Source organism: Anoplopoma fimbria, chromosome 16 (assembly GCF_027596085.1).
Source record: "Anoplopoma fimbria isolate UVic2021 breed Golden Eagle Sablefish chromosome 16, Afim_UVic_2022, whole genome shotgun sequence".
Taxonomy (NCBI): domain Eukaryota; kingdom Metazoa; phylum Chordata; class Actinopteri; order Perciformes; family Anoplopomatidae; genus Anoplopoma; species Anoplopoma fimbria.
Window position 1 is genome coordinate 8,957,064 of NC_072464.1, and position 24,705 is coordinate 8,981,768.

Consider the following 24,705-nt stretch of genomic DNA (forward strand, 5'->3'; position numbering starts at 1 on the left):
GACATTTGGCCTTGCTCGGACTCCCAGCTCAAATTTGTTTATTGGCATGTCCAGATTTTAATCAGATTGATTTTAGAAGGTCTGGATAGCAGAAAAACACATGAAATATGATTAGGATTAGGACAATACTAGGAAAACTCTGAAAATGAGGCAGCTAGATAGAATATAGCCGTCATTAATCGTTTATTTACACCTGTGCTTTTGCTACAGTGACATGTCAAAATGTCCCGGCTACTCACCTAAGAAACTTGTGTTTTTCTTACTTGACCTTGCCACTGCTCTGAATGTGTGTTTTCAACATTCACAAACTTTATTCATACCGAATGCTTGAAGTGGCAGGTTAACAAAGTCCAGGATCAGGGCTAGTTACAGACACGAACCTGCTTCCTGTAAAGAAGATTACCCTTTTTGAGGATAACAAGTTACTATTTGTCTTATCGTGGAAAACAAAAAACGTATTTCTGCCCAAAAATAAATTAAAACATAAAGTGGCCACAACGTTGCACTATATTAAATGAAGATGGGCAATGAAGATTATTTTGATTAAATTCCAGATTCAGTGTCCTGGTATTATTAATTCTCACTAGTTCACCAAATGTGCATTCATCCCCAGGAGAAAATAGTCCCCAACCAATGCACTATTTACTGAAGAATGTTTACTCCTGTCACCAGCTGTTTTAATATATTAGATTCCTTAAAAATGAATCTATACATTTTGGGCTCATGTTTAACGTCTTTGAGGAAGTCAGAAATGATTAAGAGACGGAGGGACACGTTGTTGGTTTTGGAACTTTTCTGTTGGATTTGTTGACAATAACAAAAACTTAGGAAAAACAGCCTTATCTTTTAACACAGCGTTTCAAATGCACGCACATAAACAATGAAATTCATGCGCACGAATATTGACATACTCATGAAGAGTATTCCACAGTGTGAGTTGTATAAGGCTCTATGACTTTGATAAATAAAAGAGCCGAGAAGTCTTCTTCATAATCATGTTATATTTATGTTGAGGGGCAAACAGAACGAAGGAGGCAGAGAGCAGGTCTCTGACCAAACCACTCACTCACCCAGCCTCACTGTGTATTACTCTCATGGTTAGGAAAATCTATTTAGTTTTTAATGCAGGGGCCAAATTTTTCCCGGGGAAATGTTTGTTGAATGATTAATTCATCTTGCTTGTAGAGAGTAGTACTTGTTTAACAATCAGTCGTGGTTCATATAAGGTTGGCCTTATTTCCGAAAAGTGAACACGTTTCACAGTTTTTTTCTTTACTCAATGTGTTTATTTATTTCTTCCTGCGTCGTGACTCGCTGAATTCAGGAAGCAGATGCAGCCGGGACCTCACAGAGTGTCTCCCTAAATGCTTTGCTGTGCGATTCTGCACACTCTTCCACGCGCCTTTGTCTTGTGGCATCTGGGGCGTCTCACTGGGATAACATGTTACATAATTAGCACCAAATTAACACTCAATTAGGCAATCCGTGTTGAGAGGGTGGGGACAGGCTGTCTTCTGAGGCTTTAGAAATCACATCAGAGCCTCAAACACCACCTGGCCTACTGAGAACATACTGTATGACAGTTGCACAGAAACTTATAGCTAATGCCCTTTTGGTCCATGTATACACTATCCGATTACAGCGCAGAATGTCGTAGCTTTGGCTGCAATATTTAGGAATCCCCAATGGAAGGATGGTTGAAGTGTTCCAATAACTTGTGCTTCTTGTTGTTTCAGCAAAAAGCTTTGATTTATAAATTGAGCCAGACATTGCTGGGTTGTTTGTGATGCGTGCGCTTCTCTTGAGACTAAAGTGATGAAGAGAAAGTGGGAAAGTTGATAAAGTTCAACTTGAAAGTGCTCTTTTGCAGATGGAGCCATCTGAGAGAAAACTCTGCGTTATTAGGCCAACTATGAAGAAGTAAGACTTTGTCAGCCGTGTTTTTTTGTTTTTTTTCTGGAAGCCACCTCACTGACGAGCAAAATAACTTTCAATACCCCTTTTTCCTTTTAAGTATGTAGGATTGTCTCTTTTCTCCCCCAGACTCCCTTAAGCAAAAAAACTATACAAAGAGACAGAATTAACATCCAATCAACATGGCTGGAAAGTCCTTCTTGTCCCAGTTATTCCTGTGCAGCTCTGTCTGAGATAAGCATCCAAAGCTACAGGGAACAACGGTTTTTCTTTGAAAAGCCACACAGGAGCACACACAAATACAAAAAAACTTGCTCATATGTTACAAACTTTTTTTTCTCTTTCACTTTACAGTTTTTTCTCTGCATCTTTCCTTCTCCGTCATAAACTCAAACCGCCCTCACTGCTCTCTTCCTCTCTCCGCACTTCTCAAACTTCCTCTGTCTTGTCCCCTCCCTCTCTGTTTTGCACACACACTTACACACTCCAGCGCACACACACACACACACACACATTCACACCTCTGTTGGGGTGGGGCTCTTTATTTCATTAACAGCCGCTTGCACGCCAAAATTCATTATGCCAACCTTCTGTTCTCGTGCATCCAAGCATGCCAGCTAACGTGCAGAACAAATTTCTCTCCCCCCCTCACTTCACCCTTCCTCCCTCTCTCTCTCTCTCTCCCCCCCACTCCTGCTAATAAGTATGTTTAGGACGTGATTCACCTGCATCAAAGGCTCCCTGTGAAGGGGCCCGCTTTGTATCGCTGGACCTAGATGATTTATTACTATCAAACCCTCTGTGGTTCCCCCTTCACCGCTATGCTTTGAAGCTAACAGGTGGTTGTATCAGCAATGCAAATAACGCACGTATCGTTACATCTTCTCGTGTCTCAGGGCTCTTAGAGAATGTGATAGTACTGTGCTGATGGTGCTTCTGTGTAAAACATAGCTGTATGGGTTGTCCGCCTAGTATTCACTTTTTTATTCCCTTTTATGTGAGCTGGAGAATTTGTTGTCTGTGACACACATTTCGCATGCACATTTATGCACAAAAGGATTGTTAAGATGGCTATTATTATGTTGCTGTAGGGTGAAAATACAGGTTCTTTATATGTCATCTTTAAATATGTCCATCATGTACTTTATTGTGTTAAATCTGTCAATTATTTGATTTTGTTGTGTTATGTTTGTTGTTAAAACATTTTGTAAAGGTTCTCTAAACATTCACATTCAGAGCATTAATATAGCAGCAAACAACTTTTAATAATTTCTACCTGAGCAGAGAATGAAGTCACTCTCAGTCTCTTTGTTTTGTTATCAGAGCTTCTTTGTGCATTTGGGCCGCTCGTGCACACCTTTTAGTGCATGTGAGCGCGCCCCACTGGTTAGCTTATAGCCACTGCTCTGCACTGCTGTTATATGTCGGTTACAGATGATAACACTGTTTCTACTGACAGCGGCGTTGCAGAAGCCTAGCACCCATCCGCCAGTCTCTCTTATAGATGTGCTCTTAATATCTAAGATTTCCATCCTTACTGTGAAGCTATCCCTAATAATTCTGATCACAAAATAATGTAACAATGATGTGAATTTTTGTATCTCAAATGAAAAAAGAAAAGATGCTTTTTTTGTGTACAGCCACTTCCACAGAGACTGCCCCGAAGAACTGCCCACTATACTCGAACCCTGTTTCCATGGAAATTGATAGGGTGGCACCTTTGGTTCGGCTGTGTTGTGACAAGTTATTCCGAGTGGAATAAAAAGGGGCTTTGTCTTGAAACAAAGCGGTGGCTTAGGAGGGCTTTTTGGCCCTTTGGGACTTGCTTTATTTATGAGACACACTGCCATGGAATAAAACAGCCAAACACGACTGCCACTAAGATCCCAAGTGGGTTGATGAATCGCTAAATTTGGAGGTTTTCGGAATTACACTGATGCGGCCAATCAAGATGGTACTATCACAGTAAAGGTCAGAGCAAGCTGACATATACTACATGGCCACTTAGATAGCTCATCATACTTACTTGGCTTCTCAGTTCACCAGTTCTCTGTTTTCCCCCTCTGTGTCATCTTCCAGTGTGTCTCCTCCGCCCTGCACTCTGTTTCCTGATATTACACTTTGCCTCTTTTACAAACATATTGTCTCACCTTTTAGTTTCTGGTCCACGCAGCAGCATTGGCCGGGGAGTACCGTGATAGCGTGTATGTGCTGATGTGTGGCTTTTTCTGTAGGGTTGTAATTGCTGGTTGATTTGTGGTCAGAGAGGATCAGACATCCTGCAGGAAACATGTCAGGCTTTTAAAAGCAGAGAAAGAAAGCCCAGCCCTGCACCCGTTTAACTTCGACCACCTCCAAGGAGGTCAAAGCACTCAATCAGCTCCTCAACTTTTATTGGCTGAGGATTCAATGTAAAATACTGGCAAGAGGGTGGCTATTGGTCTAGTGTAGTTCACATATTTTTACTTGTATGTGCCTGCAAATAGCAGAAAAGGAAGACTTAAATGCTTAAGTCTGACCTTGACATACTGTTATTACAGTATATAACTGCATCAACTTTTTAGCTGCATTTTTCACGCTGAAATGGCAGCTTACTTACCAGCTGTCTAGCTAAATATCTTTTAATATTAATACCAGCAAATCGAAGTGGAAAATCTGTGGATGAAAACATGAACTCGCAGCCCAACAATTGGCCTGATCTGTCCCCCAATCAGAGTGTTAGGGCAGCATTCAATTGGTGGAGCATTGAGTGGAGAAGATAGCCCTAACAACTAACTCCAGTCCAGGGACAAAAAAAATATACCAAACGTTCTGCATGTGACAGATGTTCCTTTACCGTAATAACCTCAGGTCAGCTGAATAAAGATGATCAGATAATCAGCTCCCACATATCAACTGGGGCACATTCAATCCAGTAAGATGATATTGTGAAAAAACTTGTGATCTGACGATTCTGTACGGTTGGCAATGTGATCTTTTCCCACCTCAAACATACTGTACATTTTGGAGGAATTGATGCTTTGCTCAAAGATGTACCACACAATCTAATAAATATAAAGAATAAGCAAGTATCCTAGATTTTCAGGGTAAAGAAGGATAAAGAATTTCTAACTGGACTCAAAGGATGCATTACCTTTTCCCGGCCGCTTTGTGTCACTTTAACCAGAAATATAAAACATGACATTGGCAGTCGGCTCTGCTGCTCGTGGCTAAATGGCCCTTCCTGTAGCTGGTCCCACAACCGCGGTGTCATAATGAGAGATTAGGAGTCGGGGCCACGGAGGAAATGCAGAGGAAGTGATGGATTCCGTCCAGATGGTCGCCAGTACAGGCAGGACAGCAGGAGCTCTACGAACAGGCACACAGCGAAAACTGTTACAATGCTAACAATAAACCCCACCGCTCCTCACTGTGTGCTGTTTATTGTATTTAGCCACATGTGTCTCCTAATAGTGTCATCAAGATTTGACAGCGATTCATTAGCTAATAATAGACTCTATATGCCTTTGGCACAAATCTGCCAAAGGCATATAGGCTTATTAGGGAATCCTAATCGGAACTTTTTTGCGGATGCTGTGGTCAGTGTTAATATTACATTTTACCTCCTTTAATTTATTACATAACGCATACAACTTTCTTTACACGTGAAATTCCAGTGGAAAGTGGCAATTCTGTGCTCTATGTCTAGAAGTAGAGGAATGCCGTGATGGAGGCCTTCTCCTGTTCACTCCAGGATCAGCAGAGTCTAATGGCTTCTCATCAATTCCTCCTGTCAAGGGAAGTGTGTGTCATGACTCCTGTAACTACTTCTGACACCAGTGATGAAGCACTTGTTAAAGTTGCGAGATTCTACCGGAGTTTGAAACCTTTTAGATATCAATCTGTGTAGCGGGAGATGGACAGAGACAGTGAGTAGTGGATGAGTAAAAAAGAAAAAAGGCGGGACAAAGAGTGCCTGTGGGTTAGACGTGACAGATCGGGGAGAGTGGAGAAGGAGGGGGGAGAGAGAAGCTAATGATCTCCATCTGTCTTAGAAGGCTGGGAGAGAAGAGCATCGTTAGGCTTTTGGATAAGGCGAAGCAAATAAACACAGGATTTGCAAATCTCACCGTGGCACCGTGTTATGTGACTGGCTTTGTTTGAGTCAGCTGGTAAAACTTAGCTAAGAGACAGTTTAGACCATCAGTGGTGACATGCTAATGATTGCTGCACTCCTGTAACAGTGCTTGTGTAACAATATGTTTTTTTTTACTGTATGACAGAATTTTGGTATATAGGTTTTCATACGTATATGTACAGTATCTATGTTGATGTATATTTGTACATTTATTTTTGAGTGTGCACCATAAACTCAGATGAGACTGCTGAGTTTCTAATTGGAATTTGGCATGGACTCGACGCACTCTATAGTGGCGCTAACATCAAGGAGAAGGAGTGTGAGACCATTAGTGTGGCCACTCATGCCAGAACAAAGTATTTGTTCGTGTCTGGATGGAGAAGAATACCTTCTCTTTTGCTTTGTCTAGTTAGTATTTTTTTTAAATTGGATATATGTCAAGCAATCTGAAACAGTTGCGCTCACACAAACAAAAAGATAAAGATATTATATAGATGATAATCATAGGAAAGGTGTAGTGTTATGAGATGGGACACAAATAAAAGGTACCTCTGCCACTGTCAGCACCCGCTACTCCCCGCAAGTATGGATGTCTTGGATGTCAAATGGGTCTCCATTAAACCTAAATGTACGGCATACGTACCTGTCCAGAAGAAGCAGAAACTTTAGGACCTTAAAATAGAGATGCAGTGCATAATCTGTCAGAGGCTAAGCAGTATATAAGCATATTATTTGTATCCATTTCAGATGATAAGCTTGGCGCTGTATTGCAATGAATCCATCGGGTAGAGCTCTTCGCATTTCATAAGCTTCTGCATTTGAACTCAAAGTTGACATTGACATACCATCTTGCAGTGAGCAATATAATTCAGCTTTTAATGATAACAATAAGTGTTATTAGTGTCGAGTGGTATACCGCTCTATCAAGACATGCAGGATCAAAATAATGTTGGTCATTTTGCATGTGTGCATTTATTTCAGGGTTATTAAACACAGATGAGAATCAAACATATCATATATCATGTGAACTGCTGAGGTTGCCGTGGAGACGGTTCAAAGGGAGCTGGCAGAGCAGATGGCAGTCAGGTGACCCTGCAGGTTGCCTTTCTGTTCCTCTGTTACTTCATGTAAATATCAGCCCTGTATGTGTCACCTCAGGTGTAGCCTACTGGTACTACCAGTGTGTTCACACTCCTGGTAAGAAAAAAAAAAAAAAAAAAAAAGAGACACATACACACATACACCCGCCCTTCCAGTGGGACGGTACACGGTGCGTGCTGATTGTAATGTGCCAGGACTGTGTTAATCCTGTCCCTCAGGTGTGAATCCGCCTGCTTTGCCCCCCCCTCCCTGCAGGATGAGGGTTAGCCTCGTCCTCCTGCTCTGACCGAGTAACAGAATGGAAACTGTGCCGCTTGGGCTTCCCTCTGAATTGCCCGCAGAGATGTGCACTGATTAGAGAGCTAATCCCCTTTCATTGCCCGCTGTAGGACGAGCTGCAGGATGCTTTATTGGTCAATATCTGCCTTGTCTAAAACATTTTTTTACATCTCTGCGGAGTGGGGCATGTCTCCCTTGTCTATCCCCCCCCCCTGTCTGCCTATCTGCATAAGCTCCACACAGGTGCATTTATTGTACATTTTACTCCTCCATTTAGCTTCTTTATCGCCGCTCCGCCGCTGGGTTCTGTTATCTGAGGCCGACAGGAAGGTGTGTCTACTCTATGAGTGTGTGTTGTGCATGCACGTTAGTCCATTTGTGTTTCCAGGGATCAGGAGCCTGTGTGTGCTCAAATGTTTGCAGGTTGCCAGGGTTGTGTGCTGATTTCGTACACCGGCAAACGTTTAGCAACGACCTGCATTATTGAATGCGAACAAGATGTCTGTGAGCTGAGCCCTAATGGAAGAACAGTGTAGTGTACACTCCGCCCATTGGGAATATAAAAGTTCACAATGATATTATCCAAGACGCACTGCACAGACCCACATCAGCACATGCTGCCAGGGAGAGGCAGGGACTTAAGGTGGGACGAGTGCCCAGGAAAAGACGGTACAGTAAGAAAAAGAACTGGAACGGTTTACTGAAAGGTGAGAAAGAGTGTGATGGGGCAATGCTGGGACAGTGATCAAAGGGATAAGAGGATGACAGAGCCACGCTTCTAAGTGAGATAGAATAAAAGGAAATATTGCTCTGACAGAGGTCATGAACAGAGCAGAGTCAGAGAGGGACTGTTGAGCTCAGAGAGGCCACGAAGCAGAGTGTGCTAAGCTCGACCAGCCAGATTGTTGATAAGTCTATACTTCTTCAGCAGCACTTGGGCTATCAACACTCCGTCATGTTCTCCTCTCCATCCTCCTTACCTCCTCCACCCCTCTCTGCCGCCCTCTAATCACGCCTCTTTGCCTGCCTCCACTCTTCATCTTTGTTTCTATCCACTCCATATCCATCTAAGGTCCCAGAAGCACTGATGTTTAACACTTGCCCATAAAACAACCACAGACATACGCAAACTACTCGTGGTACGCCCTCCAATTTATTCATCACCATTTGAACTTTGAATTACATCACTGCTCCACGCATGCTCCGTTTTTATGTGTGTCTTCACAGACGCACAACCCTGTGAAGAGCAGAAACGTGCGTCGCAGGCTTTCTCTCACATCTTCTACCTGTCTTTCTTTTGCCCTCTGTTTGGCAATTGTAGTTGCCATATATATAAAGATGCATGAGTGCACACTCTCAGGGACACACTCTCAGGGGATAAAAAACATCCAGAAGTGTATCCCACAGCTTCTTTGATGTATAAGACATTTAAAAACTAATTTGAAGTCAAATCACATCTGTTTCTGAATTCTTTTCTCTTAAAATGTGCATAGAATATTAAATGAAACACTCCCTAGTCAGTAGATGTATTTACATCAGCATCCAAACATGACTTTTGTGGTCAAGCAGTCTGTATTGATCTATAAATAACAATGAGTGATACAGTAAATGTTATCAAAAGCTGCTTTATACTGAATGAAAGCTTTCTTCCTTAGTGCATTCATCTGAAGGCAGCAGGACAGATGCATTGATAAATGGGCAGCCTCCTATTTCAAAAGTGCTGCCCCAAAGTGCTATGGCATTATGGCTGTCCACTAACCTCCTTAAATGACTCGCAAATGACACACATATTAGACCAGTCTGTTATAACTCTGCATTCTGCAGTTTTATGCGGGAGACATCGGATCACAGGAGCTCATTAATCCTGAGCATCACAGCCTTCTTTCCAATTAAAAAAGGGAAAAATCAACCATTTGGATTTTATTCTTGAAATGCGTTACGAAGTAAATGCTGCCGTATGACATTTTAAGATATAATCTAACAATTACAATGTGAAATACAACAGAATAATGACAGAAATAGCGTAGGATTTATTGAAATCATATAAACTGCTTCACCAAGCTATTTCTTTATTCATTCATTTTTATCATCTGCCTCTGGCTGCAGATTTCCGGTGATGTGTGTGCAGGTTGCGCTGATCTGCACCATCCAGACAATACAATTTCATGCGTCACTGTGATTGTCGCAGCTGTTTTCAGAGCGATGAGACCAGTAATGTATGATATGAGAGTGTATTTATTATTTACCACACCTTCCGATCCGTATTGACCTTCACTCGGCCTCTTTTCACTTCGCGCTGCTGCACACCAATGAATGTGTATAGCACGTGTGACTGTAGATGCCTGCACAGTCGGCGTGCACGTGACCTACCGCTTTGCACTTGTTTTAGCGCGATTATAATAGAGCCCCAATACTGTATGTGTCAAAGACCGCTACAGACAGTAAGGAGAGATAATTGGGCCAGGTATGTGTGTGTGTGTGTGTGTGTGTGTGTGTGTGGTGTGTGTGTGTGTGTGTGTGTGTGTGTGTGTGTGTGTGTGTGTGGTGTGGCAGAGCTGTATTTGTGTCTACATGTACAGTAAGAGAGAAGCGAGACAGAGAGACTCAATTTGTTTTAAAGGGTTTGCCGTAATGGTAACCGCTTTATCAGTGTAATTACGTAAATTTAAATTCATTAAATCTGGAGACAAAGTCATTATTGTCATTTTTCTCCCAAACTATGATGCACAGGGGAGACCTTAAAATCTCGAGGACACCACTGTCTCCCCCGTCCCCCCATCGCTCGCCTCAGCATCCCTGCTCTCCGCTCACCATTCTGTAAACAATAGACCCATAAAAATGCTCCTCATTCATTTCAAAACACTATTCACATTCCCTGACTGCTTAATTGAACCTCTTACCGTGAATACAATGCGAGTTATTCTATCAACCTGCGTCAAATTTAATCCTCGTTGAGAGTCTGGGAAACAAAACAAAAAGGAATTAAGGCCGTCTTAATGGGGTTCCTTTTTTAAGTAGAGAATAATACTGTGTCATACTGGGTGAATGCACATACTTCCTGAGGGTTTGTTTTTGCGCAGCCACTTGAAGTCTGACTCCAGGTGATTCTTTGGCTAATTGATGATGAGTTATAGATTAAAGACCTGTTAAAGTTTGGGAGGAGGGGGGAGGTGGTGGAGCCTCCAGACAGCTCTCCCTTAGGAGGAGACGGCAGTACGATTATTGGATGAAGCAACGGCATTTAAAAGGGGCAGAGCTCTGTGGTCGCACACACACACGAGTACGCACATGTACGCCCACATACACACACATACAAAAACGCACACCATGCTGAGAGGGCAGAATCCCGGTAAACCTCCAGCAATCAATAACACATTTTCTCAGCCTGTTCCCTAAGTGTCTCAGTCCCTATCTCCGCGTCACTCTCTCGCTTCGTCTCTGGCATTCTCTACCAGTTCCTTCCTCTTTTTTGTCAAATTCATCTTCAATTGGTTGCCATGTACTACTTATTATGTAATGATTTTTAAAAATGTAGTTCCCATTGGTTAGTCAACGTGCTCTGCAAATGAGCAACTGAACTGACACGAAGCCACTCGCTTTTAAACTTCCTCTTTCTTCTTCTTTCACAATGATATGGATTATTTAGGGCCTCACAGCTGGAATCCTACTTTGACGGCTTGATCACTGCCGTGTTCAATCGTCAGAGACCTGCTTAGGCGGAAAAGCTCAAAGGGCGCCTTGTCCAGAAGGGGCCAACTTGACGGTGCTAGTGAATTATGACGCACAAACCTGCGTAGGGGAAAAGAAAGCGCGCTCCCGTTGCTTTTGATGTTGAAGTTTTTCAGCTTTGCCAGAGGCAGGGCTCTTAGAGAGCACAACAGTGGTGGACGGTGGGGGAGCGTGATGTGGTTCAGGATGAATATAACTGCTTTTATTAGCCTCCTCTGGATGACACCATCCAGCTCTCTGCTCAGCTTCTCTCATGTGGGAAATGGCCGGGCCCGGGATTGAATTCCGTATACTCTGAGGAGACTTTATAAGGGAATCATACAGGGTGGTTATTGCACCATCAGGAATGTAATGAAACTGGCTCAAAGGTGACAACAGTACAGAGGAAGGTCGCTGTTAATATATGGTGATCTCCTGCTGTAGAATATAGGAGTCTGCCAGCCGTAGAGGAGAACCGAGGCTTCTCTAGTCAAGCTTAGCAGTCTTGGGAGACTCACGAGGACTTTGTGTTTGCTCAAGTCTCCATCCTCCTATTTTTCCCTTTCTTCTCTAGCTTGACTGCCTTTGTTGGTAAAAAAAGAAATACTGAAAACCTTCGGGAGCCAATTTCCTGAGACCAAAGGACAAAAACAGGACTCTGTTCACGACTTCACAGTTGTGTGTGTGTGTGTGTGTGTGTGTGTGTGTGTGTGTGTGTGTGTGTGTGTGTGTGTGTGTGTGTGTGTGTGTGTGTGTGTGTGTGTGTGTGTGTGTGTCCGTCCATGCATGAAGTGTGTGTGAATGTCCTTTTGTCCATGTCTGTTTGTATGCCTGAATATGTACCTGCTCACCCATATACTGTATGTGCCGGTTATACATTGGGTTTTTTTGTTCTTATTTTCAACCTTGTCACCTATTTACCATCAGCATATTTGTCCTTCGCAAATCCTACCCTGATTTGTTTTTGCTTGCATTTAAGCCAATTCCTGTAATTTCATCACAATGTAAATATTCATATGTTACTCTAGATTGTTGTTTATTTCACATGGTGATGATATCAAGGTGTCACACATATAAAATATTAACTCAAAACATATTAAAACAATAAATGCAGGCCTGGGATTTCAGCATATGCTAAATTATTATTATTAGAATGAATGTATTTTTGCTAAACCAAAACATAGCCTCAAATCTCTGATCTACGTTGTTCATAACTGGACTTTTAATGGTAATAACTTTGTCTGTTGACTACAGCACGACAAGTAGGAAATAACAACACTACACACAATTAAAACAGAAAACATTTAACTTCTTAGCCTATTTACTTACTCATGGTAGAAGCACAGATATCAAGAAATAATTCTGCTTAATCTGCAAGACAAGTACCAATCAATTATATTTGTAGAATATGTATTTATTTATTTATTCATTTCACTGATAGTTATACCGTGTATTAAAAATACATTCATCCTTACCCACAGCCCCACAATTTGTATGGCTAACCGAAAAAAGCCTAGTGATCCAAATATCTCAGCTCCATCCTTAATTCATTAATTTGCTGTTTCCCTACAGTCAGTCACCCAGAATAATCCATCTGGAAAGTCCAGTGAGCTTTTCCGCTACCAGGCAGAAATGGGATTGTGGATGACTTATAACAAAGCTTATATCCACAGAGTCCCACTCCATGTTAATGTACACACACACACACAAAAACACACACACATGCATTCAAAGCTTGCTTTAGTCTCTCCTCTCCTCTCCTACTCACAGTGAAGCATAGCATATCAGGCTTTGAAATGTTGAGAACACAAAGCCAGCCATGCTCGCAATTACTTTGCAAATAACTTACTGCATGCTACATCTTTCACATAATTAGACATAAGCAGGGGCTCGGTCATTTTCCACTCCATGTGTCACAAGTTGCTTAACATTATACCTATCGCATACATCCCAAGTTAAAGGAATGCAGGCCAACAGTGAGATTTTACAGAGGCACATTGTGTCACCCTCAGAAATTAATTCAGCCTGGTTTGTTGCAGAGAATAGACAATGCCTCGGCCCTGAGGATACTCAGACATCAATATTTTATGGTGAATCATTGATCCAAGAGCATAAAATTTGCTCAAGCATACCAGCCCGGCCATCCTGGTCCCCCAACGACACATATTCACACTGGAGACATTAATTGACTCTGCTCACAGACGACCATGTCACACAGTACATGTCATACCCAGACAGGATCAAGGAGGAGCAACAGTTTTGCCAACTTTCACTGATTCTCTTACCCGCAAAGCTGCAGCTTCTGAAACATTTTGTGCTTAAAACTTATCCTTAATGTTTGATTTTGTGTGTTGCTCTGGCTCAGGAGGTGGAGGGGGGCTCCTACCTCCTCTTGACCACGTGTCAAAGTGTCCTGTATCAAGACACTGCTAGCTGTACTATGGAAACTAATTTGGATTCATCATTTCAGGATACAGAGGTTTGCGTTACATGGACATAATTTGTTCAGACGAGACAGGAATAAATATGGTGATGGAGTTGCTATTTATGTTCAGAGTCATATTCCAGCCAGACACTGTTATCACTTCATGATGAATGAAAGAGAGGCTCTGTGGCTACAGGTACACCTACCACATTTAAAACCTGTATTAGTTGGCGGCTGTTACGGAAAGCCAAGTTTGGATGTGAAATATCTTAATGCCATTTGTGAAATGAATGGTGGTAGCAGTGGAATTAGTTTTATGGGGAATGTAAATATTGATGTAACTTGACTCGGGTAGTAATGTTTCCAACCAGAATATGGTATTACAACATCAACTTGCATTGATCTCATTTGTATATTCATGCCTGAGCACTGCTCCACAGCTGTATCGGTTATAATCATAACTGATCATAACTTGGTTGCAGTTATGAGAAAAAACAAAGTACCAAAGACTGGCTCTAAGATAGAACATAGAAGGTCCTACAAAGAGTTCAGTCAGGAGTCATTTGAAGAGGAGACTAAGAGATGAGCTGAATATATGGACTGAAGATGATTTGGAGAAAGCACTTAATGTGTTTATGAAATCATTTATGGGTATTGCAGATAAACATGCACTCTGGAGAAAGTAGATCAAATGGTGCTCCATGGATTGATGATGAGCTTAGGAACTTGATGGCCCAGCATAATGACACAGTTTCAGGTAGAAGTGGAAGGTTACTGTAATATAAGAAATGCTGTGACCAAACTTAATAAATGTAAAAAGAAACATTGTAAGTTCAAAGTTGATGAGTCTACTAATGATGATCCATTTTAGTAGGGTATTAAAAGGGTATTTAAAGCAATAAACTGCATGAACAAACAGTAAATGATTGAAATGAAGAAGGTTTAAAATATGTATACCTCACTGCATGGAATTCACTAGCATCATTTTTATGTAAGTTAATGGAAGGACAGATGTGTGAGGTCTTCATATTAGCTAATGCAAATCCAAACATAGTGAACTGTCTTTCAGAAATGAGATTTTAAAAAAATCATAAATTTCATTTTCTAGCGATGCTGTCAGAACCTTTCAACATGTCTTCTTTAATGACCTTTTAATGTCTACGGTTGGACGACAAATGGTTGGCGTGGATGGAACAGCACCTTTCATGGGCATCAGTGAATGTGAACGTGTGAATGAGAGGTAAATTGAAAAGCATTTTGTCCATTCAGGTAGAAAAAAGCTACATAAGTGCTGTCCATTTACCATTTTCCAAGAACGCAGGAAGTGAAAGTCGTTCGGCGGCCAACCTGCAGGTGGTACGGACAGGATGTTGTCCTTAACGTGACTTTTGAAGTAGCATAAAGTCATACAGGGATGTAAATAAGACCTGATTCTAACATTGAATATATAGCATATAATCACAGAAGGTCTTCAATAAGAAAACAACAACATGATGCATCCATTAATCCCACAATGCTTTAACACTCTTTAATTAAGTTAACAGCTCACCAGATATATTTGCATGTTTAATTACCTGTTATGTCTACAATTGCTTATTTCCATACTTGAAGCTTGCCTGCTAATGGCAATCAGAGACTCTTTCCTTTGTTAGGAGGTGCTCGCAATCCTCCGTACTTTAAAGGTGCCTGAACCGTGATAATTGATGTATTTCCCATAAAGAAGTGGTAATTAAGATAATGAGATTTTTCAGAAGCGAGTGTAGCATACCAAAACGATGGGGAGCATGTTTCTTGAATGGTTCACTTTAGGTTTTTCAAAATGTTCCCGTTGTATTCTCTTCATTTTCTCCAGCTCTACTGTTCTCCTGCTGCTGGCTGCCTCCTATCTGTGTTCTCCTTACCACATCTGCTTCCCCTCTCGTCTCCCATAGACAGCTTGTCCTCATTTGTTTGCCCAGTGCATAATTGGCTATAGGATCACCCATTGTGTAATTATGTATAGCAGTTTGATGTGTAATTAAAATTGTTTCAGTATCCAGTGTAATTTGTGCTGTGTGATTACCTATTAACAGTGCAAACAGTTGTGCCTAAAAGCCCATGACCGCCCCTCTCATTGACGTCACCGTGCGTATATGTCGGTATTTACACACCGGCAGGTTCTAGGTCTGACCCCAGAACCTTCATTCAGATCGACACACAATAAGCACTTTGGTCTTCTCACAAGAACACGTCCTCCTGACAGCTTGAAGAATTGTTAAATATGTTATCCTGCAGCCTTGAACCAAGCACTTTAAAAGGACCACGCTCTCTACATCAGACAAGACCACGCACTTTACTTCAGACAAGACCACTCACTTGACTGCACATCACTGTTAGCTCAGCACCATTGCATGGCTTGTTCCTCCCAAATACAGACACCAAAAACAGAGCAGGGCTTTCAAAAGCGCTTGTTAGAGCGCTCTTATAATAAGGCTGAAGAAGACGACTTGTGAGGACACTCTGAGGGAACTTCCTAATGAAAGCACCAGGCTACAAACTGGCCTGAATAAGCCGCCTCTGCAAATTCACCACTACATAATTAGACATGCCTGAAAGGTCTGCTGTTGGGAGCAGCTTCTGTTTTATTCAATAAAGTTTTGTTTTTTTTCGTCATAGCTGGTTTAGGAAGTGCAGAATTAGTGTTTGCCTCCTTAGAGCATCTGATTTTAAGCAGTACGTGTGCTGGTTTTGTGTGTGTGATGATCAAAGCCAGGTCATACCCTTCCTCTCTGACCCACTGTGAACATGTAATCCATTGAGTTATTCCCATAAGTAAATACATTCAGCTCACTGCACACTGAGACGTACCTGTTTCTCCCTTTGTAGCCTTATTAACACATGTATTATAATTAGAATGGACGAGTTCTGAACTTATTTTCAATAAAAAATAATTAGAAATTCAAAGGTCTGCAATTATATCAAACACGTCGTGCTTGCCAAACAAAGAAATGTGGGTTATAATGAGCTTAACATGCCCCAATTTCCCCTCATGATGTAATGCCACGGCAACAAAAGATAGCGTCTTAGGTTTGAGTGTAAATCAGCGAATATACCAAACTAGAACAAAGTGTTTCAATCGGCAGATAGAGAATGTGCGTTTGACTTGACCTTTTTAAAGTAAAGGTGAGCACAAATAGCAATGTAATTATACAACTGTTGAAGGATAAGTCTACAAGTACAGGCCAGTCTGACTGGTTTCACTAGATCCTGCTGTGCTCATACTTTGCCATCTTATATTTAAAGACAGAGGGCCAGAACAATGTCTGCACAATTTGGTATCATGAAAACAAGTCACAAAAATGTCTTCAAAAAAAGCAAAAGCTTCATTCATTTTTTTTGTAACTGTACTAAAACGAACCAGATTTAACAAGACAGCAAAGTGGCTTGACAAATGGAAGAAATGGCACAGTTTGCCTGAAACAAGGGCCTTGCACCGTGGCACAAAAGGTGTCATTTTCAGGGTTTATTGCTGGACTGCGGGAGGCACAATGAATATTTATATTTTTGAATTTTGTTCCCTTTGTTAAACCTTGCTTTCTAGAGGTAGCAATAACGTTCACACGTCACTGATTTACTGTCACGACTCATTGTCATGGTAATGACATTTCGCTTTTGGTGGTTGGGCCGGAGTAAAAGCACTCAGAGAACAGTCAGCTCTTAAAACGTGGGCACATACAATCATACTGGCAACACTCAATCAGAAGAAAATGTATTCTTACATAACTCTAAAAATTGACCTGGTCCTGATGAATTTGCATCCAGATCATGATCTGGACTTTAAGTTGCACTGCAATAAAGCAAAAAGCTCGGTGTGCTGTATCCAAAATACAGTCGTCCAATGCAAAATAATAAAAACACATTAATTTGTGTATGCATCATAAAGATGAAACAACTTAGCCTTGAGCTCATTTTTTTTGTGACCACATTTTTATTGGTTCCCCTTTTTTCCCCTCAATGGAATGGAGGAGACCTGATATATTATTAGAAACAAATATATACATGTTTTTTTAAATCTAATATTGTAATAAACTGTGAACTCTGTTTTCTTTGCATTTTGGATTGTCCCGACAGTACTTTGATACACTTTGTCCCCACCATGATTAAACCATATAGTTAATAACTCTCTTTGACTGACATGTGAGAGATCTCACAGCAATGTTGAAGTGCTTTTGAGCAATGAGATAAAACTTCCATCTGCTTCAGTGCATCAGCTCAGTGGTATCAAACTGTGTGTGACTGTGTAAGTGTGAGGCAAGACATTGCTGGGGGAAAAAGCATTTAAAAAATATATAAATGCATAGGTTGTTTATACAGAATCTTTCTGAGTGGGATATAATATACCTGGTGTTGAAGCTGGAGTGCGGATGTTTGTCTCCCCTCTCTGTCAGTGAGAGTAAATACACCAACATTGTCGATGCGTGTTTACGACTTAGGCCTGCAGGTGAGCTCGCTGCATCTCCCCAGGTGATCCGTGTTTGTCCTCATCTTCAGTTTTTCTTACTTTAATCCTTCCTCTGAATTTTAAGTTTTTTTCTTATCTGGAGCACACACTGCAGAAACTTTTCTTGGACCATTTGTAGGCCATAGCATAAGTCTTCCCCCATAGCGTCTGCATGCTCCTAGCTACTGCTCCATTGATCTCTCTCCTTTTTTTAACCAACTGTATTGAGACAACTATACGCCTTGTGTATACAACTTGAGTATACAACTACAAACCAGGGCAACTAAAAGTGGTAGTACATTTTTTCCTCTAAATATCCTGTTAAAGCGGTTATATGTTTTAGTGCAGCCAGACAGCACACACTACAGCTCAGGTATACTGCGACATAAAGACGACTTTCCAAGGTAGTAATATTAATATGTAAAAGTCCCGCACTCCAGCTTTAAGGACATCCAACAAATAGACACGACCCCTCCATTTCTCTCCACTCTTGCTACTGTTAAGTCGTGTATGTACAAGACCTTCTTTCTGCTCTCCCCACCCTTGACCCTGAAGTGCGCAGAACACACAAACGCTTTTAACCACAATAAAGCTGCCGCATGTTCTGCCTCTCCCAAGAGGGTCGACTTCAGCAGCAGGTCTGACATCCGCCGTATGGATGATTAGCATCATTACAGCATCAGCTGCTCCCTCTCACTCAGACACACACACACACACACACACACACACACACACACACACACACACACACACACACACACACACACACACACACTCCATGATGGCTCTTCAAATACCTAACACTCATCCAGATTAAATGGTGGTTTGTTCTTGGCAAAGCAGTGATTAATTTATGATCAGAAGTAGGTCAGATGAATGGAACCCAAGGTGTAGAGACACCAGAGAGCAATGTGTCTGCACCCAGAGCAAGTAGAGGAATGAGGACAGACAGAGAGGGAATGAGCATTTATTTATGTTGAAGAGGAGGTAGGAGAAAACTTTTGTCTGTGCTCTGTGTTCAAAATATCTGTAAGGCAGAGGGGGATGCAGAGAAAAAACATTGTGAACCAAGTGCAAGAATTATAATGGGAACCAACTAAAAATAGCTAAATCAGTATAAATCCTCGCCATTCTTCTTCAAAGGCTGCTCGCCTGTATTGTTCATTTTATCTGGTATAATACTATATTTAAATTGTCTTTTCCTCCTTTTCAGCTCCTTTGACCGACAAGCCGCCGAAGATCCTGTTTCCCTCGGAAAACAAGATTAGCAACATGGAGCTGCAGCTAGGTAAGAGCATCATGGGATTTCCTCCAGCTGCAGTCGGTACTATCTGTGTCATTTCCAAATGACAGGAAATGGATGACTCTACAAATCCTCTCCAACACGCCTCCAGGCGCCGAACACAGATTGATGATGGCACTTTTATTTGCTACAGAAACAGCAAAAGGATGAAACAATTGTAAAAGTGTTTTCCATATATGCAAATGGTGGGTGCTAATGTCCCTACGGCTGTTTTGTCAACAATGAAGAGCCCATATGGTGCCAGGGTTCCATACGCTGGCGCGCCACATGGAAAGGCGGCTGCTTTCAGTTGCCATTGTTTGTCTTCTTTGACGTGGGGTCATGATAGGACTGCCATGTGTGCACGCGTGCGTAAGAGTGAATATACGCGTGTGGTTGTGTTCGGGTTTGTTTGTTTTTCTGCGACAGCATATTGCTTGATTTCTGGGCACAGACCGCCGTCCACATGCTGTTCGCCGCTCTATGAATGGCTCACGTGTCTGTCATGGCGAAGCCGATCGGACAAGATTGAGAGGTCTTCAAAGCGTGAGGACTGGATGAGTGTGCGGCGGAGAGAGAGGAGGGTGGGGACAGAGACGAAAAAGGTGCGATGATTCGCTGAGAGGTTACCTTTTATCTCGTTTCTGATGCGGTTGGAATCCGGGTAGTTCATTTAAAATGCTTCCACGGTTGACCGATCAAGATTGAAAAATTGCTGCTGTTGATAAACTGACAAGCACGGCCTCACATGTCAGCATACTCACACCTATGCATGAACAGGTAGAACAATGCACCCATCAGCTATTTGTGTCTTTGTCTTGATATCACTGGGATTTTAAGAAAAGCTTTGTTTGATCCTATCAAGCTTTCTCGCATTAAAAGCCTTGCCGATGATTCTTTCTTATGTATGCTTTGTGTTTTCGTGTGTTGTGGTGTGTTAAATGTTTCATGCACTTAATACTGCAGAGTGATTTAGTACTGCAGTTCCATAACATTTGATACTTGTCAGCAACAGTTTTAAAAGAAGAGTCTTCTAAATCGGTGGTGAAGAGATCGATATATATCCTGACTTTTGGTCCCAGTTGAGCTCCAAAAACTGTTGATCTTGCATTTCTCATAAAAAAATTTCAATAGTGTTTCTTTTTGACTCTGCGTAAATGCAGTTCAAACGTCATGGTCCCAGTTTGAAATGCAGTTTGTCTCCATGCCCAAGCCAAGGTAACCCAGGTGAGGGTTAGTTTTTGACAAAGACGTTATAAAACTGGCTAATTAGCAACAAATAACTGGCCTTGATTTGTAAAAAAAACATTGGAGTACCCCTCTTATAGTGTGGTACAGGAGGGCTTGACTCTACGGTGGCAGAAAGGTAGTCAAAGCAATGCAATGAAGGAGAGAAAGAAAAAAACTGTGTGTGATGTTGTGAGCCTCCACACTCCCAGAAGAGTGTCTAAAGCCCGGAGACTGGGAGGTAGATATTTTACGGCCGGGCTCCATTTTGTGTGCAGAAAAGTTGTCTCTCCCTCCAGACGAGAGTTTCTATTTTGCTTTATTTATTTATTCTCCTCTTCCTTAATATTTGTTGAGTCATGCCCTAAGCAGCTTTATGGAGCATCGTGGCAGATTTATGGTAGCCAGAGCGTGCACAGCGAGAGAGGCTGGTCCCTTATGGCAAGTGGGAGATAGAGCAAGAGAGAAAAAGAGAGAGAGAGAGAGAGAGAGATGGGATCCAGTGGAGGCTTGTGGATGGGCAGTAAAATCAGGGCCGTAAGCAGAGAGATAAATCTGCAACACTGCCAGGAAGCACAGCCCCACTTTATCTCCTCTGCTGCTGCAACCAGTGCAGATCTCAGACAGCCGCCATAACAGGCAGCTTTACACAACACACGTACACGGACATAAATAAAACACGTATGTTACGTAAACTCTCATAGGGGTGTAGCGGGAAGTCATAGAGGAGAACACTGAAATAAATAAATTGAAAGCGAGAAACAAGAGTGTTCGTAAAAAGCATGGGGATTGGGTGTGGTGGGGGAAATGACAGAGACAGAGGTGTTTGGAGATGGGGGGTCTTGTCAGAGTGTCTTGTCCCCTGCTCTCCAAAGGTCTCCTTGCATATCTCTGCCACTGTGTTCCTTTTTAGCTGAAGGGCCAAAATCCCACAGATATAGATTATGTCACTCTATCATCACAGCTATCATCACAGGTCTACAAGGCTTCAGGGTGTCAGGAGTCCCCTTGAAAGACTGCCTATTTTCCATCACAAATATTGCTTTCTGAAAGATTTACATTTTTAGTTTTCAAAGAGACCAAATCAAGTTTGCGTATAGGATGGTTTGGATTTCTTATGTGGAAGGAATTTGGTTTCTCCTTTGCCAGATTTAATGCTGTCCCCTAGTGGTGAGTTGCTGCAGTCCACCACTCCAGAATAGTAGCGTGATTCATAATTTCGGGTTTGAATTTGGGTCTGTGTCAGAAATACACACGCTTACAGTTGGCAACATGTTTCAAAAAGTTCAAAATTTAACACACAATCGCTCGCAGACTCACTGACTTGGTGTTTATTCCCTTGAGAGGATTTGTCATGGATTCGCCATCCCCGAGGAAAGTGACGGAGGGAATCAACTCACGCTAACGCAGCGCTCCACTTTCAGCATCTCTCCGTTACGCTGGCTCTCCCTTTTTGTCACATACACACACATGCACTGATATTTGAAACATGCCCCTGAAGCTCTCCGGGTCGGGTAGGTCACACTCGCTCGTGGCACAGTTCTCGGTGACTGTGGGATAATTGTTACTGATAGAGGATTTTACTGTCCCCCAAAGCCAGCAGATGGGTGCACTCTAGTGGAAAGGAATTAGAATCAATTACTTCAGTGTACAAGACCCAACAGCACGGGATGGGTGGCCAGAGAGAGATGACTCTTATATCTATTTTACTTAGAGACACACACATATAAACATCTGTTATAGACTTACTCTTAACAACGCTGACATTCCTGGTTGTCTTGGTGTTTTAGCAATATGTTTCTTGAAAAGATCAGAGGAATAGACTGACAATGTGGCTGTCCCACTTTGATTCCACTCTCTCCTGCCCAACTACCTCCATCTTCTTCCTTCACAGTGTGAAAACATCTGTCTGCTAGCCAAGACACCCAACAACATTTCTTTTTTTTTTTCATTTCAATGGAATTGTTCCAAGTGGATTATAAATAATTCCATGCAAGGCTTTTATGCAGAGTTCAACTTTGGTAAACCTTTTCAAACAGTCTGACATTTTGGGCATAAGAGATCCAGAGAGTCTGAAATGCAAGAATATACCACATTAGCTGTGTCACACCATCCCATTTTTTACAATATAGTATGCCAGAATTTAAACTGCTCCACAAAAAAAGATGCTGCATGGTTTTCATGCAATCATCAGTAGTGTCTTCGATGGAAATAGTTTGCAACCAAGCTAGCTAGCAGACAAATAGCTATCTTAGCTCGTGAGCTACAGTGGCCAGACAATACTAGCTTGTGACCAGTGTTTACAGGTATTCAGCGAGTGTAAAAAGTACTGATTACTCATTTTAAAAGTAAAGTTACTTTGTTGTATTTTTGCTATGTTACAGAGTAACACGTAATTGCTCAACACTGTACGTCATAAAAACTTCTAGCACCCCCGATTTCATAATGGGGAATGAGTGTGACACTGTTAAAATGCTGATGCTCTTTGTTAACTATAACCAGCTCTTTTGCTTTAAATGTCGGTATTTTCCTATTTTTGTTACATGTTGCTATGACTACCGTATGTCTAAGCACATTAGTAAAGCATTCAGGGGTACCAGCAATAAAGACAAAGCGTTCATTTAATGTTTATTTGTATAGGGACAAGTGTGTAGCCAATGATACACACCACGGCATTTATAGCCTAAGCTAATTTGCTGTGTGTGTGTGTGTGTGTGTGTGTGTGTGTGTGTGTGTGTGTGTGTGTGTGTGTGTGTGTGTGTGTGTGTGTGTGTAAACTACTACTGTAGCTTTGACTTTTGTCATTTCAACTGAAGATAAGCAGTTGAAGCACACTCAAATCTATAACAAATCATTTTTCAAGGTTCTTAATCTCTTCCTCCCTTATTTTTCTATCTGTCCCTACATCCTTTTCTTCCTCACCTCTCTTCTCTCTTCACTGATTCACATATTGACCTCCGCTTGCTTGGAGATTTGAGGATTTGAGGATTTGTCGATTTGTCATTGAGGATGTAGGCCTATTCATTTCCCAATGGCTGTGGAAGTTGTTAACTCTTCTCTTCTCTTCTCTTCTCTTCTCATGAAGAATACCTAGCTGTTTCACAACGCATGTCAACCTTCAGGGGTGAAATTGAAATTGACAGTGCTCTGGAGAGTTGATAAAGGTCAACACAGAGTCACTTCGCTAAATTATGCTCTTTATTGGCACATTCTCTTACTGTTCCTGTCACGTTTCTTTTCTCAGCTCAGACCTGCATGAAAGAAAGGTATCTGTAAAAGAATGGGAAATGTTGGAGATAGAAAGGACCATAAACTCACAGAGAATCCATGAAAAAGACAAGAGCATGTGACCCCCAGTGCTTTGAAACAGTCACATTGCTCGTTTATTGATAAGAAATCTATCAGAAGAAGATTCCTAATCAACCAAGTACATGTATCTATATCTTTAAGGGAGGGACAGATGGGCCAGCAGGCACTTTCCCCATTGTCTGTGTAGGTGTGGATATGTTAATTTCTTGTGATAAATAACATATTTACATTCCTACACAGAGAGAAAAATCCAGGCCATGCGAAGAAAAAAAAAAAGGTCTTCATTGTATTTGGTTTCAGTCCCACAGTGACCCAGCGTTAAGTAAGCCATGGCGACCAGTATGGTAACTAGTGTGTCAGCGAAACAAAGCTAAATGTTTAAGTGTGTGAACGGTCATCATTAATCACTGAGTCCGGGCCTGAGAGCCAGAGCCTGCTGTATGATAAATGAACTAACAGCGCCTCTACACGCGCCTAACAGGAGAGGGAGAGCGAGCGAGGCGGGGGAATGAGAAAGCACACCGAGGCAGAGACAGAAACAGCACCACATAGCAGGCAATAAAGACAGACGCACCACCCCGCTGTGCATCGCGCTCAGCTGCTTGTTTATTGCCGCCTTGACATTACTCAACACAGCCAGTGAGGCCGGTGAGAAGATGCAAGAGAGCTGTGAACCCCTTTCAGGAGTCATATTAGACTCCTGGTTATTATTCCTCTGAGGCACCAGGCTGACGTCGGACTGTCAGGCGCTGTCTTTGAGCAGCTGCAGTTTTAGCAGCTTGTCCGGCACCGTTGGTTTTAATAGACCTTATCAGCGGCCGTTAAGCCGATTCAGCATGTTGGCAGCATAGGCAGTCGCTTAG

At 41.9% G+C, this 24,705-nt stretch overlaps 1 protein-coding gene across 1 annotated transcript in view; it reads left to right on the forward strand.

Moving 5' to 3' along the window:
* The window catches only part of il1rapl1a (interleukin 1 receptor accessory protein-like 1a), a 137,934-nt gene that overhangs the window by 72,214 nt on the left and 41,015 nt on the right, over window positions 1-24,705 (forward strand). Inside the window, exon 7 of the mRNA XM_054615771.1 lies at window positions 19,238-19,312. Within this exon, the coding sequence (XP_054471746.1) occupies window positions 19,238-19,312 (75 nt within the window). The remainder of the gene's footprint in view (window positions 1-19,237; window positions 19,313-24,705) is intronic.